The sequence below is a fragment of the Haliotis cracherodii genome, unplaced genomic scaffold, assembly GCF_022045235.1.
Source record: "Haliotis cracherodii isolate W230 unplaced genomic scaffold, xgHalCrac1.p SCAF_15, whole genome shotgun sequence".
Classification (NCBI taxonomy): Eukaryota; Metazoa; Mollusca; class Gastropoda; order Lepetellida; family Haliotidae; genus Haliotis; species Haliotis cracherodii.
In genome coordinates this window covers 19,434,992-19,454,125 of record NW_027266270.1, presented here as the reverse complement: position 1 = coordinate 19,454,125, position 19,134 = coordinate 19,434,992, and the positions used below count along the sequence as shown (strand labels likewise).

The 19,134-nt window shown below is 39.0% G+C and overlaps 1 protein-coding gene across 1 annotated transcript; it reads right to left on the bottom strand.

Annotated features, from left to right (window-relative positions):
- Positions 1-209: 209 nt before the first annotated feature.
- On the bottom strand, positions 210-16,369 carry LOC139461572 (neurogenic locus protein delta-like). Its single transcript, XM_071243050.1, has 8 exons — positions 16,298-16,369; positions 5,880-6,061; positions 4,015-4,114; positions 3,491-3,498; positions 2,646-2,775; positions 1,749-1,900; positions 796-932; positions 210-367 (listed from the first exon to the last, which is right to left on the bottom strand). Exons 1-8 carry the CDS (start codon positions 16,367-16,369, stop codon positions 210-212), a joined length of 939 nt encoding a protein of 312 aa, XP_071099151.1.
- Between the last annotated feature and the right edge of the window lie 2,765 nt (positions 16,370-19,134).

Here is a 19,134-nt window from a genome sequence, read left to right as displayed (position 1 = left end):
GTAGTAGTCGCTATACAAGTAGTCGTCACTGAGTCTGGACTGTGGAAACCATTGGTTGATAGCATGAACAACCACCAAAGCAGGTGATTCGTGATAATCGTGGCAACAACACCGGCACTCCCAACAATACCTCTCGACAACGAGGAACAATAGGAAAACGTCTGTGATGTCATACGTTACTGTGTTACAAGTAGGTGTTGTTCATATCGTCATATCGCAGATAACAAGAACAGAGACTGGTCACCTGTTCGTCCCGGGGGACACTGGCAGGTATACATGTTGATGCCATCTACGCAGATAGCACCGGGGTAGCAGCGATGACCGTCACAGTCGTCCACGTTGTTCAAGCACAGATCACCGGTCCAACCTTGGCAAAAATTAGAACATTTCTTTCAGAATCAATGCATAAATATATGTTCATTTAATAACTTGTTTTGGCTTAAAATACATCAGCTTTTGAAAGGGAGTCTGGTCGTCCATTGTTACGATGCTTCGTTAAAAAAAGTATTTACCCTTGGTGCGGCAAAGTCCGACCATGATCTTCCGCTGTATGTCATGTTCTGTATTATCTCGAATTATAGTTTTACACCATGCACAGATGTCTAATAGTCTAGAGTTATTGATAAGCAAACCATTCCACCAGGCAATCTTAGCGCTAAGACGATCGTAACTTCAATACTTTAACATAGACTTACGTTAGTCGTAGCGCAAAGAACCTTTGTGGAACGGGCCCAGATATGTCAATAGATCCCGAAGAACAATAACTGCCCTCTTCTAATGTGGCGAGGTGCCTACCTGTGCGGCAGATCTTGTCTCCCGTGTGGGGATCACAGATGTAGTGGCCTGTCTCGTCATCCGCTGGCTTGCAGTACTTCAGACACTCTTCGCCATAGTAATGGGTATCACAGAACACCTTCAGTTGAAGGTCGATGCTGGTTTCAACAGAATAATAATTAATAGCATTTCGCAAAACGCTTCCAAAATACAATTTGTGGTTTTGTTTGCTCTTTAGTGCCGAACTCATAATATTCCAGCTATATGACGGCGGTCTGTACATAATCGAGTCTGGACAGACAATCCAGTAATTTATATCATGGGCATGGATATGATATTATAACCAAGTCAGCGAGCCTCATTACCTGATTACGCCCCTTACGACAAGCGTGGGTTGCTGAAGAGAAATTCTAACCCGGATCTTCACGGGTATCCCAAATAAGATTGGTTGGTTGGTTTGTTGTTTAACGCCGCACGCAGCAATATTCCAGCTATATGACTGCGGTCTGTACATAATCGAGTCTGGACCAGACAATCCAGTGATTAATATCATGAGCATCGATCAACGCGATTTGGATGGATGACATGCATCAACCAAGTTAGCGAGCCTGACCACCCGATCCCGTTAGTCGCCCTTTACGACAAGCATGGGTTGCTGAAGACCTATCTTCACGGGACTCCAAAATAAGAACCTCAAAACAGTTACTATCGGTAAATCTTCCATCAAGATATCCAGGGTTTCCCTGCTTCAAAGACACGATCTCATCTGAGCGTTGGTGCTTTTATTGAAACACAGTTTATATATTGTATAATTTGAATAGTCATTAATAGCAGTGGGTTTTCGTGACAAATGTTATAGGATCCTATTCCGCAGGTAGCGCTCGGTTTTGCAGTTCTGTAGGAGAACATCGTTTACCCACATGCATCATGCCAAACAGATTCACGGAAACAAACAACGCGATGTTTGTCCTTACCTTGTTCTCGTTCCAGTCAATAGGAGGTCTTTCACCGGGGCGTCAATCTCCCTCCCCAACGATCTAGTTCTGTACTGATACTCATAGTGGTCGACGAAGTCGTAATTGTTGTCATCGTCGTCAAGCACATCAAGTTTCACCTTGACGATACCCTGATTGGAAAAAAGTATTGTTGCTTATCCACATTTCTGATAGAATATTTATTCATGAACCTTAATCACTTTCTAAAACAAGGACGGATGTGAGAGCGGAGAGTAACATGGACACCATCAGCGCGCCAGAATTCCAGCACGAAATGACATCACGGTGTTTAAGCTTACTGTGGAAGAAACCTCAAAATAACTTTATACGTGTACCCACGTTGGTGGAAGTCATAAGCCCAGGTATGATGCTGACAGATCGAGTGAGTGAGTGAGTATGGTTTTACGCCGCCTTTAGCAATATTCCAGCAATATCACGGCGGGGGACACCAGAAATGGGCTTCACACATTGTACCCAAGTCGGGAATTGAACCCGGGTCTTCGGCGTGACGAGCGAACGCTTAACCACAAGGCTACGCGACCGCCCCTTCAGGTCAAGAAACAATATAAATCATATTATAAGAACAAACTAACACTACAGTCATATGCGTATGAGCTTAACATATATTTATACTCAATGTACAAACCTACCACTATTTTCTATTTCGCCCCCTGACAGATCGAGGGTCAAAATCGGGATATGAACTTTCAGGCCATTGACACCAACGATCAGTGGATCCCGGAACGGTAAATGGTTGGATCATAGATACATTTACCACCATGGTTCTTTTAACCATGAGGCGAAACTTTCAATGACGTAACATTTCTTAAAACGCCCCACTGACATATTCCATTATAAAGGAGAACGTGTGCTTACTGGCCAGTGGTTGAAATGAAACGTCATAGGATTGGGTGTTTCCCCAATATTTCCATTAAAATAGATTTTGTTCCCTGCCGTGGATCCTGTCTCCTTGCGGCCAAACTCGCACGCTGTCATGTCACTCGACCTGGAACATGAGATCATACACGCCATCATCTACGTCATCATATACGTCATGGTTTACTTCTTACAGGACGTCACACTTTAGAATCAGTCATAATTTGATACTCGCATATGATAACATCAGTTTTGCCAGCTAAACCCCGTATCCCCTTGACAACTACAATGCCAGCTACGTTGGCAACATCATTTCAGCTCACCTTGACAACTACAATTACATCCATGTTGACCACATCATTTCAACTCACCTTGACAACTTCAATAACATTCATGTTGAAAACATCATTTCAACTCACCTTGACAACTACAATAACATCCACGTTGACAACATCATTTCAACTCACCTTGACAACTACAATAACATCCACGTTGACAACATCATTTCAACTCACCTTGACAACTACATTAACATCCACGTTGACAACATCATTTCAACTCACCTTGACAACTACAATAACATCCACGTTGACAACATCATTTCAACTCACCTTGACAACTACAATAACATCTACGTTGACAACATCATTTCAACTCAACTTGACAACTACCATAACATCCACGTTGACAACATCATTTCAATTCAACTTGACAACAATAATAACATCTACGTTGGCAACATCATTTCAACTCAATTTGACAACAAAAAAATCCACGTTGACAACATCATTTCAACTCACCTTGACAACAATAACATCCACTTTGACAACATCATTTAAACTCACCTTGACAGCTACAATAACATCCACGTTGACAACATCATTTAACTCACATTGGCAACTACAATAACATCCACGTTGACAACATCATTTCAACTCAACTTGACAACAATAATAACATCCACGTTGGCAACATCATTTCAACTCACCTTGACAACTACAATAACATCCACGTTGACAACATCATTTCAACTCACCTTGACAACTACAATAACATCCACGTTGACAACATCATTTCAACTCACCTTGACAACTACATTAACATCCACGTTGACAACATCATTTCAACTCACCTTGACAACTACAATAACATCCACGTTGACAACATCATTTCAACTCACCTTGACAACTACAATAACATCTACGTTGACAACATCATTTCAACTCAACTTGACAACTACCATAACATCCACGTTGACAACATCATTTCAATTCAACTTGACAACAATAATAACATCTACGTTGGCAACATCATTTCAACTCAATTTGACAACAAAAAAATCCACGTTGACAACATCATTTCAACTCACCTTGACAACAATAACATCCACTTTGACAACATCATTTAAACTCACCTTGACAGCTACAATAACATCCACGTTGACAACATCATTTAACTCACATTGGCAACTACAATAACATCCACGTTGACAACATCATTTCAACTCAACTTGACAACAATAATAACATCCACGTTGGCAACATCATTTCAACTCAATTTTACAACAACAATAACATCCACGTTGACAACATCATTTCAACTCACCTTGACAGCTACAATAACATCCACGTTGACAACATCATTTAACTCACCTTGTCAACAACAATAACATCCACGTTGACAACATCATTTCAACTCACCTTGACAACTACAATAACATCCACGTTGACAAAATCATTTCAACTCAACTTGACAACAACAATAACATCCACGTTGAAAACATCATTTCAACTCACCTTGACAACAACAATAACATACACGTTAACAACATCATTTAAACTCACCTTGACAACTACAATAACATCCACGTTGACAACATCATTTAAACTCAACTTGACAACTACGATAACATCCACGTTGAAAACATCATTTAAACTCACCTTGACAACAACAATAACATCCACGTTAACGACATCATTTAAACTCACCTTGACAACTACAATAACATCCACGTTAACGGCATCATTTAAACTCACCTTGACAACAACAATAACATCCACGTTAACGACATCATTTAAACTCAACTTGACAACTACAATAACATCCACGTTAACGGCATCATTTAAACTCAACTTGACAACAACAATAACATTCTAAGGTTACTTACCATATATCCAACACTGTGATGTTATCAAAGGTAAGTGTTATACTGTATCAAAGGTTACTAACTTTATATCCAACAGTGTGATGTTATCCAAGTTAAGTGTTATACTATATCAAAGGTTACTTACCATATATCCAACACTGTGATGTTATCCAAGTTAAGTGTAATGCTTGATCAAAGGTTACTAATTATATATGCAACACTGTGATGTTATCCAAGGTAACTGTTATACTTGATCAAATGTTACTTACTATATATGCAGCAATGTGATGTTATCCAAGCTAAGTGTTATACTTGATCAAAGGTTACTAATAGTATATGCAACACTGGGATGTTATCCAAGGTAAGTGTTATGCTTGATCAAAGGTTACTAATTATATATGCAACCCTGTGATGTTATCCAAGGTAAGTGTTATACTTGATCAAAGGTTACTAATTATATATGCAGCATTGTGATGTTATCCAAGGTAAGTGTTATGCTTGATCAAAGGTTACTAATTATATATGCAACACTGTCATGTTATCCAAGGTAAGTGTTATACTTGATCAAATTACACTTACTATATATGCAGCACTGTGATGTTATCCATGGTAAGTGTTATGCTTGATCAAAGGTTACTTACCATATATGCAACACTGTGATGTTATCCAAGGTAAGTGTTATACTTGATCAAAGGTTACTAATTATATATGCAACACTGTGATGTTATCCAAGGTAAGTGTTATACTTGATCAAAGATTACTAATTATATATGCAACACTGTGATGTTATCCAAGGTAAGTGTTATACTTGATCAAATGTTACTTACTATATATGCAGCACTGTGATATTATCCAAGGTAAGTGTTATACTTAATCAAAGGTTACATACTATATATGCAACACGGTGATGTTATCCAAGGTAAGTGTTATGCTTGATCAAAGGTTGCTAATTATATATGCAGCACTATGGTATCACCAAAAGAAAGCAGTATAATAAATATACGGCTATTAATCACACGCTATGAGGTTACTCAAGATAGGACAAGTCTATTACAGGGGTAACCGGCACATGCAATGTGAAGACTCACTCTGTAATGTTGCCCATGCATATGACGAACATATGGTCACACGGGTCCCCTCCTTCGTCGCTGGTGAACCAGCCCCAACTGCTGCTGTCGCAAAGCGAGCCATCGAAACGCTTCCCCTCCCGGTTCTCGAAAGACTTAAACTTGACCTCCACTACTCCCGAACACAACACTTGGAATGCATTCTGAAACAGGTCAACATCGAATTTATATCACAAACATTTGTCCAAAACAAATGGACCATTTATTTACCAATTGCCATCAAGCAGCTGTATCATCCGTTAAAAGAAAAATCATTGATGCATAATGGCTTTTGTTTCAATGTTAAGACAACCACTCCGTTGGTGCCATATTCTTAATCATGCATACTGGGTAAAGAAAAATATTAGCCATAGGGGAATGGATACAAATTAAATTGTTTTCCGAAGGCCTAACTTATTTATAATTATAGTTAGGGCTCTGTACAGATTGGCTATTTTATGTCGGTAGCATGGGTGGCCCAGTCGTCTGAGACGTCGCAATTTGCGGTACAGAGTTGCGTCCCTTGGGCAGGACAGAAACCTATGATCGTTGGATTTAATCACGTGAACTCCGATGATGTTTCTAGCTTTGTTAGCACCACACCCGTGCTTTTGGGTTTCACCAAACTGTTAGAGGTCTGAGACCTGCATCGCTTAGGGCTTTCCTCCAACATTAAGCTGACTCGCGGTGATAAAACCAGAAAAGAGTGTTCAAAGCAGCTTTAAACCAAACTCATTCACTCACTCACGCTAGTTCATGTCAATTTGAGTCTTGTGTTCAGTGTTTGCAGAATCCCCCATAGCCGAGTGGCGCAATGCTCCCTGTTGCTAATAACTGAAGATCAGGTTATCCTTTGTCCGTGACGTCACAGACGTTTTTATGTAACATTGTTCCAACATAAGTATGGGTTCTACTTTTGATCGAAAAAAAACCATTTTGTTCTACATGTTCTGAAAAATAATTGATACGAACGTAAGCCTATTCGCAAATTTGAATAACGGAAGGCTCGGAAAATAAAAACTTTCACTCTGGACATATGATCCGTAATTATGGATAAATGTTAAAATTAATGTTTTCGAGATTATTATTTTAAAATGACCATAAAATTTTGGATGTGAAGATATCTTTCACTTAAACGTTTATTGAAAAATATAAATTGCAAAAAGCCTCACATTTCATACAAATGTCATGTTGTATTCCCACCTTATTTAGTTAGGGGGACTAAACTACCAGCAAAAACTTGAAAAAAATGTCACAAAGCGGAGGAACATACTAGGTATATCCTAACATTACAGAGCAGGGCGGTCACAGACGCCTACAGGTGGCCACATTTAGTGTGATCGCTTCCAGAATGGACTACAATGTCACTTAGTGCTTGTGTGAATGAAATGACCGTTCTGTGGCACACAGGAACAATTGTCGTATAATCAATATCCACATCTCTATCAACTGACGTGCGAGAGAGCACGGGTGGCCCAGTCGCCGCGATTCGCTGTGCAGACTTGCGTCCCTTGAGCACGCCAGAAACATATGATTGTGGGTTCGAATCACGGTTCGCCCCGATTTGGTTTCTAGGTTTGTCAGCACCACATCCGTGCTCGGTAGTGTCATGAACGTGTAATGGCCATTTTGAAAGGGTAGTTGCATATCAGATAGTAGTGAGTGAGTTGGGTTTAATGCCGCTTTTAACACTATTCAAGTTATATCGCGGCGTGTCAGCTTAAAGTGGGAGGAAAGCGCGAAGTGATGTAGGTCTCAGACGTTTACGACTTTGGTGAAACCCACGAGCACGGGTATGGTGCATAGAAACATAATCGGGGCGAACCGGGATTGGAACCCACAATCATAGGTTTCTGGCGTGCTCAAGGGAAGCAACTCTGCTCAGCGAATCGCGGCGCCTTAGACGACTTGGTCACCCGTGCCCCCTCAGATAGTACCTGTGTGATATTCCAAATTGATGATGTATATACACACACCTGTGTATGATTAGTGTGTTTCATGTGTTTTGTTGTTGTTTAAAGTCGCACTCAGCAAGAGTCTAGCTAAACTTCCGGGTAAAAGAAAGTACATATCGAGTCTGGACCACACAATCCAGTGATTGATATCATAACAGTAGTTATTACATCGTATTGATATTCATGTCATTGTGTCGTGTTGTAATAATAACCTTTATATTGCGTCATTATCGCGCCCTCCCTGGGGATCTTGATACGGAATAGTTAGCGAGTGAGTTGAATTTAACGCGGCTTTGAACAGTATTCCAGTTGTATGACGTCGTGTCAGTTTAATGTTGGAGGAAAGGGAAGAGGCAGGTCTCAGACATATATCACCTTGGTGAAACCCACGAGCATGGGTATGGTGCTGACAAACCTAGAAACATAATCGGGGTGAACCAGGATTAAAACACACGATCATAGGTTCCTAACGCGCCCAAGGGACGCAACTTCCCCAAAGAACTGCGACGTCTAAGACGACTGGGCCACCCATGCTTCCTGATACAGGAACAAGCTTTAGCATCCGTTACTTATTTAAGGACGATATCATGCCACCATGGCATATCAGTGGACACCCAATGGGTCTAGATCAAGTGGCTGCTTGTATAACAACAGTTTGACAATACAAAGCAAGCAAATAAAAACTTTGCCGGCAAACCCGGTTTAAATGTCAACGTATTCAGCCGATTATATACGAATCGTCCGTAACACAAATGCCGTCATATGATACTGACGATAGGAACATTCATTCATATATACACTCGTGATTATATGTGTTGTTTTGGTTGTTGTAGCTTCGGCTGCTGTTGAATCATGCCCCGGGAGTTCTCATCGCGCCCACACCTCTGGAATACGTCACGAACGATGTCCCGTGCTCTTAATGACAACATGTTATCAGTGAAGAAAGCAGGAGTTCCAGGTCCAGACAGGGATTGGTAAATGACCTTCACAGAATCTTGCCAAACCCGGAAGTGACGGGCGTGTCGTCTGGGATATCGCGAAAGATGGATAGGCAAAGGTTTGTTTCTGTACCGAACTTAACACACAATTAAACTAATATGTTTTACTCGAATTGTCTTGCTCTTTGTTAAAGTTGCCTGTATTGAGACCCTTTAATAGTCGCGATGATGGTGAGCATAAATATATAAATAAGTTATATCAATAATTATTATTTCGTGAATAATTCCACTGTCACATGGGGCGTGTCTTTAAAGTTTATTAACACCCGATGACAAATAATTGCCTTCTCCTGAAACGGTCCAAGTGATTCCAATGGTATAGGTTTATGGACGGAATCAAGAATGCACTTGACTTAACATACCATTAAGTGGCAGTCACAACCCTTCACCATATGTGCAACACACTGATTGTTGTTTATCTAATTCCTGTCAGAGCCACTGCAAGCAGTGGCTGTTTAAGGGTCTACCATTATTTTCTTTGTTTGTCTGTTGTTTTACGCCGTACTCTTCAATATTCCAGCTATATGTCAGCGGTCTGTATATGATCGAGTCTGAACCAGACGATCCAGTGATTGACATAATGAGCACCGATCTACGAAATTGGGATACAATGACATGCACCAAGTAAGTGAGTGTGGTTTTACGTCGCTTTTAGCAGTTTTCCAGCAATATCACGACGGGGGACAAGTAAAATTGGCTTCACACATTGTAACCATGTCGGGAATCGAACCTGGGTCTTCGGCGTGACGAGCGAACGCTTTAACCACTAGGCTACCCTACGGCCACATCAACACGCCTGACCACCCGATCCCGTTAGTCGTCTCTTACAAGCATAGTCGCCCTTTTTCAGTAAGCATTGGTTGCTGAAGATCAATTCTCATCCGGTACTTCACAGGTTCTGCCATTATTAATTCGGCCTTGATTGACAAGGACGCGACGTTGTATCACTAGACTACAAGTGTTTGAAGTAGCTTTTTCAGGGTAATTAAACAATGGGGAATTATTCTCATCTGCACCATACATATCACAACGGGGGTGGCCGAACGGCCATTCGATGTGAGAGTTGCAATTCTTAGCTGAAAGATTCGCTGACCTGGTTCGAATTCAATATTCGCCCAGACAGAGTACCGTGATCTGTAAACACATTATCAGTCCCCGTGAGTTTCAGCAACATTGTAAATGACAGTGACCGACTCGTGTTATCCTTCCTCCCACATTAAGCTGATAGGCGATGATGTCACTGTAAAACTGATCAAAGCGGACACTGCACGACTGTCTACGACATACGAATGTTACCAGCAATTGAACATAACACATTGCACAAATGAAATCAGAAATAAAATTTTCCAAGCATGTCGTCCAAAACTTAAGGGAAGTTTAGTTTAAACTTATTTAGTCACATCAGTGCAATGAATTGTGGACATGCTCCAACAACTTAGCAAAAACTAAATGAGAACAGATGGGTGAGAGTGAAAGGAAACTAATGTTTTAAATGTTTCAAAAGGGATTCAAAGTGAGGGGGAAACTGTGTAAACGCCACAGGCTGTGACGACGTTCATACAATGTTTGGCCCTCATTCTATGAAGTCTACACTCCAACGAGTGAGTGAGTAAGGATTAACGTCGCTTTTAACAGCATTCCAGTTATATCACGACGTGTCAGCTTAATGTGGGAGGAAAGCCCGAAGTGTTGCAGGTCCCAGACAAATACAACTTCGGTGAAACTCACGAGCACGGGTATGGTGCTTACAAACCTAGAAACATGATCGGGGCGAACCGGGTTTCGAACCCACAATCATAGGTTTCTGACGTGTATTGGATTTTTCACAACATAAATGTTATGGATATTACACAACATATATGTTATGTAATGAATGTAACACAATATATATGTTATGTAATGTATGTTTCACTACATTTAGTTACGTTGTGGAGGTTACACAAAATATATGTCCTTTTTTGGATTTACACAACGTATATGTTATGTTTGGGAATTTCACCACATGTATGTTATGTAATGGACGTTTAACTACATATATGTTATATTTTGGATGTTACACAACGTATATGTTATGGACGTTACACAACATATATGTTATATTTTGGACTTTACACAACATATATGTTATATTGTGGATGTTACACTACATATGTGTTATATTTTGGATGTTACACATCATATATGTTATATTTTGGATGTTACACATCATATATGTTATATTTTGGACTTTACACAACATATAAGTTATGTTTTGGATGTTACACTACATATATATTTTGAATGTTACACAACATATATTTTATATTTTGGATGTTACACTACATATATGTTATATTTTGGATGTTACACAACATATATGTTATATTTTGGATGTTACACAACATTTATATTTTGGACTTTACACAACATATAAGTTATATTTTGGATGTTACACTACATATATATTTTGAATGTTACACAACGTACATGTTATATTTTGGATGTTACACAACATATATGTTATATTTTGGATGTTACACATCATATATGTTATATTTTGGATTTTACACATCATATATGTTATATTTTAGACTTTACACAACATATAAGGTATGTTTTGGATGTTACACTACATATATATTTTGAATGTTACACAACGTACATGTTATATTTTGGATGTTACACAACATATATGTTATATTTTGGATGTTACACATCATATATGTTATATTTTGGATGTTACACATCATATATGTTATATTTTGGATGTTACACAACATATAAGTTATATTTTGGATGTTACACTACATATGTGTTATATTTTGGATGTTACACAACATATATATTTTGGATGTTACACAACATATATGTTATATTTTTTATGTTACACATCATATATGTCATATGTTGGATGTTACACGATATATATGTTATGTTTTGGATGTAACACTACACATGTGCTATGTTATGAATGTGACACTACATATATCTTATGTTGTAGATGGTTTACTACATATGTTATGTTATTGATGTTACACAATATATATATATGTTATATTTTTGATGTTACATAACATTTATATTTTGGATGATACACAACATATATGTTAAGTTTTGGATGTTACGCAACATATATGTTATGCAACATATATGTTATATTTTGGATGTTACACAACATATATGTTAAGTTTTGGATGTTACGCAACATATATGTTATGCAACATATATGTTATATTTTTTATGTTACACATCATATATGTCATATGTTGGATGTTACACGATATATATGTTATGTTTTGGATGTAACACTACACATGTGCTATGTTATGAATGTGACACTACATATATCTTATGTTGTAGATGTTTTACTACATATGTTATGTTATTGATGTTACACAATATATATATATGTTATATTTTTGATGTTACATAACATTTATATTTTGGATGTTACACAACATATATGTTAAGTTTTGGATGTTACGCAACATATATGTTATGCAACATATATGTTATATTTTGGATGTTACACAACATATATGTTAAGTTTTGGATGTTACGCAACATATATGTTATGCAACATATATGTTATATTTTTGATGTTACACAACATATGTGTTATATTTTGGATGTTACACAACATTTATACTTTGGATGCTACACAACATACATGTTATATGTTGGATGTTACACAATATATATGTTATGTTTCGGATGTTACACTACACATGTGTTATATTTTGGATGTTTCACTACATATGTTATGTTATTGATGTTACACAATATACATGTTATGTTTCGGATGATACACTACATATGTGTTATATTTTGGATGTTACACAATATATATGTTATATTTTTGATGTTACACAACATTTATGTTATGGATGTGACACTACATATATCTTATGTTGTAGATGTTTCAATACATATGTCATGTTATTGATGTTACACAACATATATGTTAAGTTTTACATTTTACACAACATGTGTGTTATGTTTCTGATGTTACACTACATATATGTTATGTAATGGATGTTACACTTCATATATGTTATGGTTCTTACACTACATATATGTTATATTTTGGATGTTACACACCATATGTGTTACATCAATAATGTTTAACAACTTGTAAGTTTTATTTTGGTGTGTTACAATGTATACAGAAAACAAACAAAACCAGCATGTGTGTATAGTTTGGAAAGTTGTACCCATTAAGCAAAAATGTCCACTCCTCAATTTTTTCCCGTCGTACGCTTTGGTACTGCAACAAGCGAAGTGCTTTTAGAAGGCTCTGCTGAAACAACCCCAACCTTATGTAACAGTGTGGCTCAGGAAATTGTTTCTGCACATGTCGTCTGTTCCCCAAGGGGCTGTTCCGCTGTCACAGGCCAATATATACAAACAAGGCGAAACCGATGAGTATGCACTTTCAAGATCATGTAATTGTATTTGAAGTGAAACAATTCCTTTGGAATATTGTCGAGGTCACCGGAAGTATCCGGTTGGGATAGAAAACGACACATGCTTGTGCCCGCACACAGTCTCATGATATCTGCAGGTGTCTAAAATAATTCAGTTGATCAATAAGTGAGTGAGTGAGTGAGTTGGGTTTTACGCCGCTTTTAACAGTATTACAGTTATATCACGGGTGTCAGCTTAATGTTGGAGGAAAGACCGAAGTGATGCAGGTCTCAGACGTTTACCACTTCAGTGAAACCCACGATCACGGGTATGGTGCTGACAAACGTAGAAACATAATCGGGGTGAACTGGGATTCGAACCCACAATCATAGATATATGGCGTGCTCAAGGGACGCAACTCTGTAGAGCGAATCGCGGCGCCTTAGACGACTGGGCTTGAAATTTAACTTTTCCTATATACGACTGTGACGTTGCAATGAGCCATATAACGTCATAATTGTGGCGTGTGTCTTAGACAGATGGGTGGGTGAGTGAGTGAGGGAGTGAGTGGGGTTAGTTGGGTGATTGGGGTGAGTATTGTGAGTGAGTGAATGAGTGAGTGGGTGTTTTACGCTGTTTTTATCAATAATCCAGCAATATCACGTCAGGGGACACCAAAAATGGGTTTCACACATTGTACCCATCTGGGGAATCAAACCCGAGCCCCCGGCATGAAAAGTGAACGCATTTCCCACTTGGCCTCCCCTCCCCTAACAATACTTACTCTGAAATGTGTAGTTGGTAATCGGTTTTCGAAGGAAATATGAACATATCATCTTTCTTAATAATCTTTAAAGTACCTAACTGTTCACAGACGTAGCCTTTACATTCATAACACTGACTTCATTTCATGTCGACATTATAGATCAGAAACACTTTCCCGCTTCCGCTTCTGCTTCCACTTTTACAACAACCAGGTTTTAAGGAATGTTAAAATATTATACTTCCTGTACAACGTTTAACTTCCATTTGCGTCTAACACACGAATAACAAGTAATTATTTTGAGGTCAACAAAAGACTTCACGTTCAACCAGATAAAACTAAGTACAACAGAGAGTCATGTTTCATAAAACCATCCCGCACAGACGACATTTAAACAGATTACCACCAGACCGATGCTTAGCTGAAAGCTGGCTGAATAAGTGTGGATTCGTACCCCAAAATATGGATGAATTCTCTCATGCTTAATCACGTGTTTTCTGTCACTTAGCCGTAGATCACCACAACGAAATCAATCAATCTGTGGACCATACTGTAATGTAGGCTTCTCCTCGGGTCGTTCCGCATTTTCCTCCAACACGATGCATGGTTACGTGAACTAGCAAAACTATTCCGGTAAAGGATATGAACCTCATGTAGACCCTCATACATGGAAATAAAAAGTCAATGATACAGCTTAGAATAATACTGGAGACATGATTTCTGCTCCATGGCATTTCCTGTCGTCAACCTAGCCATGTGCTTCTCCGACAGTGTCTGTCTGAACTCAGAAACACAGCTAGCGAAAACAATATCCTTGAATGTATATACATATTCAAATTTAAATTTCTCAATGAACCCAAGACAGTAATTGTAAACGTGCCTACCAACAATCAATTCAGGTTTTCCTACTCTTTCCGTTTCCACCGGAAGTCATCTGCAAGCAATAAATGACATACGACAACCGTCCTAGCCACCATTGCTGGCATACGCTCCTATCGTTACATCCGACAAGTAATGTGTCGCACTTACTATTGTTTTGATTGTAAACACTTAACTTGTGGCTCTGGAGACTTGGTCAGATTCCTTGGACAAAGTAATGGACTCTTGGGTGCCGGTGACGTTTTTATCTGACTGGCCACAGAGTGTAAGCACCAAAGGTCTGATATGGCATCGGGAACAGCTAGATTGGACAAATCTGTTACCATTAGCAACTTTTGTTGAACATGTTATTCTTTAGACAAACAGGCGGTGGGGAGCAGGGTTTCATTCACGTAGGTCTTCAGGGGATCCTGTGTTCCCTATTGCCCAAGTTGTGTCATGTCATGCGTTATTCCCATAAGTAGGTATTGGAAATTTCGAGCATTTAAGAAAATTTAACTCCTTCTGGTTGCATAAGAATTGAAAACGTTGCACAGCGCTTCTTACCCCTATGTTTACAGGTTCCTGCCACATCTGCTCTTCGACGTGTCATCAGTAATTGTCGGTGCTGCATTCAAATAATTTTCACCACTATTTTGCCCTTTACGCCCAGTGGCATTTTTTTCGGCGGATAAAACTGGTTATTCTCTTACTTTGACGCCATATTTAGTCATTTAAAATATAAATGTTACGTTTTTTTTCGATTTTCGAAGTTTGTCGAACACAAAATTACCTGCTTGAGTCGAACATTAGGAATTGAAAAAAATAATCAGTACTAAAATTGAGGAACTACAATATCTAAATTTTATCAAGATTAAATTCCTTTAACAAAAAAACGCAAACGTGTGCGCACAGTTCATCACGGGATGTCAGTTAAATGTAGAAAGAAAGATCTAAGGACTTCGTGGATATAAGTTCATGGTGCTGACAAACCAAGGGTCATTTTCAGAGAAACTCAAGGAATCGGACCTAATTTGAAGACCAAGAACAAGGATAGCAGTCAATGTGAATCCTAGGCCCACTGAGAGACACTGCGGTCGTATATAATGCTACCGTCACACCAAAGTAGTTCTATCCCGTTCTATCCCGTTCTAAAAATACTGGAACGCGTAGTTTGGCGTAAAATACGATGCTAGTTCGTTCATAAGCAGTCCTCAATACGTCTATCTCGTTCTTAGTCAGTCTGCAGTCCGTTTGTATCCAGTTCAGATCTGTAAAAGTACCCGTTCACCTCATCCCGACAACGTTTCGAAGCAGTTCGAGCACGTCCGTAGCCGTTCTGAATCCGTTCTTAACCAGTTCAACCTCGTTCTACCTCGTTCACAATATGTCCAAGCCAGTTCTTATTAATTCTTAACCCGACCAACTCGTTCGCAGTACGTCCTCATACAGGTCCTGGCCCGTCCTGGCCCGACTCCTATGGATACCGAGCGCGTTGTAGCCAGTCTTCATTCAAGTTCAGGGCTCCGAGCTGTACACATCATGCCTCCACAGAGAAGTCTATCCAGTCGGTGTGCACGCGTACTGCAAATTTCGAAACACGTCCCTAGTCGGTTCGACATACGGCAATTCCGTTCGTAATACGTCTTTCACGTTGTCAATCCGACTAATTGCAGAACGGGATGGACGGGATAAAGTTTTGAGCAGACTCAAAGTTCTAGAGCACCTTCCCCGTCCGAACCCGTCCATGAAGTTCGTAAAAAGACTGTCAATAGTTGCTACTACGTCCACTACGTTCATACACAGTTGGGGCCCGTTCGACAACATTTTAACGAACGTATTGAGAACTAGTTTGATGTGATGGGGTATAAGTTCAGTTGATATAGTTATTATAACACTGGTCAGACACAACTGCTTCATAGCAAGCTCGGTGAAAAACATAAACTGCTCAAACGAAGTTAAAGAGCACCGCATTCATTCATATTACTAAAGAATCGGGTATTTTCTTTAACTTATTTTGACAAGTAGATTACCTTTACTTATGATTTGTCATCTGACACGCAATGATATGACTAAATATGCTCAAAACGGCGGTAAACTCACTCACTCACTTACTCAGGCATTCGCTTGGCACGAAAAAACCTACGATTCCATACGTTGGTGCAATGAGAGTTGTCAGGTCTATGCTACCCCGTAATGTTGATGAATTACTGCTACCATCTTCGATATATAGGTATCTATTCACGATATTGCTGGAATATTTAGGACAAAATATTCTGTGTTTTCACTATAGAGCTTGGTTACCTCTCAATGTAACCGTGGTACATTGAATTTTGAACTGAGCGCACATTGGGGGTAAGTGGGCGCCTCTGAAGAACACTAAGCCTTGCAGAGGTTCCGTCTACGTCACACGCCACAATTATGACGTCGTATGGCTCATTGCCACGCAAAAGAAATTACGTGACAGTCGTACATTTGTACATAGGACAACGTCAAATTTCAAGCTCTTGTCCCACAAACTTGAAATACATTCTCTTTGTAAGTTGACTACCACCAACACCACGACTAATACCATCATCAGTTTTTATAAGCATTGGTATTAAACATTTGCCACCATCGGACCAACGTCTTGCGTCTAAACTTTCTCACTAAAAGGTTTTGTATGATCAGTGTTATTAAGGTATGTGTGATTCCGAATTATATATATGGTTTCTAATAAAACCTGTCCATAATATAAATTTCCATATCTATTCATATGTAGTGTTTACTGTTGCAGGTATACAATAGTTACATTCAACCGAACATTCTGCCTAACAGACATCTGAGTAGTCCAGTATTCCGCCGCACTCAGCAATATTCCAGCTATATGACGGCGGTCTGTAAATAATCGAGTCCGGACCAGACAATCCAGTGATTGACATCATGAGCATTGATCTACGCAACTGAGATACGATGACATGCATCAACCAAGTCAGCGAGCCTGACCACCCGATCCCGTTAGTCGCCTCTTACGGCAAGCATGGGTTGCTGAGAGAGAGAGATTGTTGAATGAACAGTTCTTTACACAAATCGTTTAGTTGTCCATATATAATGTTGTACTGCCTTAAATATACCTTCATTTTCTGTAACAACGTGATCTGCATTGCCGTATAACAGTAGGTGTACATCAACAGGTATGTTATGAACAATATTTTGAAGGCTGTTTAACATAATTTCACGCTGATGACTAAACAATGTACATTCCATGAAGTAATGATATGCATTTTCACATGTATTCGAACATGTACAGTTCCGGTGATCTTTTATACAAAATATATATATATATATCTTTACAAAATGATTATGCATATGTTCTAAACACACTGAAGCAACTACATTGTAATTCATCCACATTTAACTGCTACTCTAACTGTAGACGTGTGTTGACCACCGGGTGTCTGATAACACAGCCACATGCCCTGATTGTGTAGTATAACATCATGTGGTACTAGTACTTCATACGGTAGACAGACATTATCGGACTTGTTGAGTAGCACATCCGGGTAATGTGAATCATGACCTCTTATCACGTTCATTTGACCCATGACCACTTGGACGAGGTATCTCGAATGAAATCTGCATAAAACAGTAATTACGTTCAGACTGACGGGCAGGCTTAATGTCCTCGAAACGGCAATATCATGATGGTCACATTCAAGTGCGAAAATGCCACCGTATCGTTTTATTTTGTTCAAATTCCAGACGGCATTCTATTCAAATGCTAAAACGTTATACATGATTTGCACACTTAAAGGCAACGAAATTGAAGATACAACAACATATTGCATTACCAAAATGAAAAAGATCTCTAACTGAGATATAAAAAATAAAATTAATAACAATATGTTATGTCAATAAACAACTCACGTTAGGATCCGTTCCTAATAACTTAATAACATCTTGATGTAGGAAACTACAGTGACAATTTCGTAATGTCTCCTGATTTACAAACTCGTTAAGAGATTTAATGTCAGTACCCAGACCACAATACTTACAGGAACATAACACATGTACACACTTCATAGAGAAGGTAGCCGTGAAGATCCGGGTGGAATAGGTCTTCAGCAACCCATGCTTGCTGTAACAGGTGAATATGCTTGCCATAAAGGCGACTAACGGGATCGGGTGGTCAGGCTCGCTGACAAGGATTGTCTTGTCCAGACTCGAATATTTACAGACAGCCGTCATATAGCTGGACTATTGTTGAGTGTGTCGTTAAACAACAAACAAACAAATGA

Coding starts and splice junctions, on each gene's coding strand:
- LOC139461572 (XM_071243050.1), bottom strand. CDS start 16,369: ATGAAGACTGGCTACAACGCGCTCGGTATCCATAGGAGTCGGGCCAGG. Junction 4,115..5,879: donor TGCATGGGCAACATTACAGA/GTGAGTCTTCAC, acceptor ATGTTATTGTAG/TTGCCAATGTGAGTTAAATG. Junction 933..1,748: donor TTGACTGGAACGAGAACAAG/GTAAGGACAAAC, acceptor TGTTGAAACCAG/CATCGACCTTCAACTGAAGG.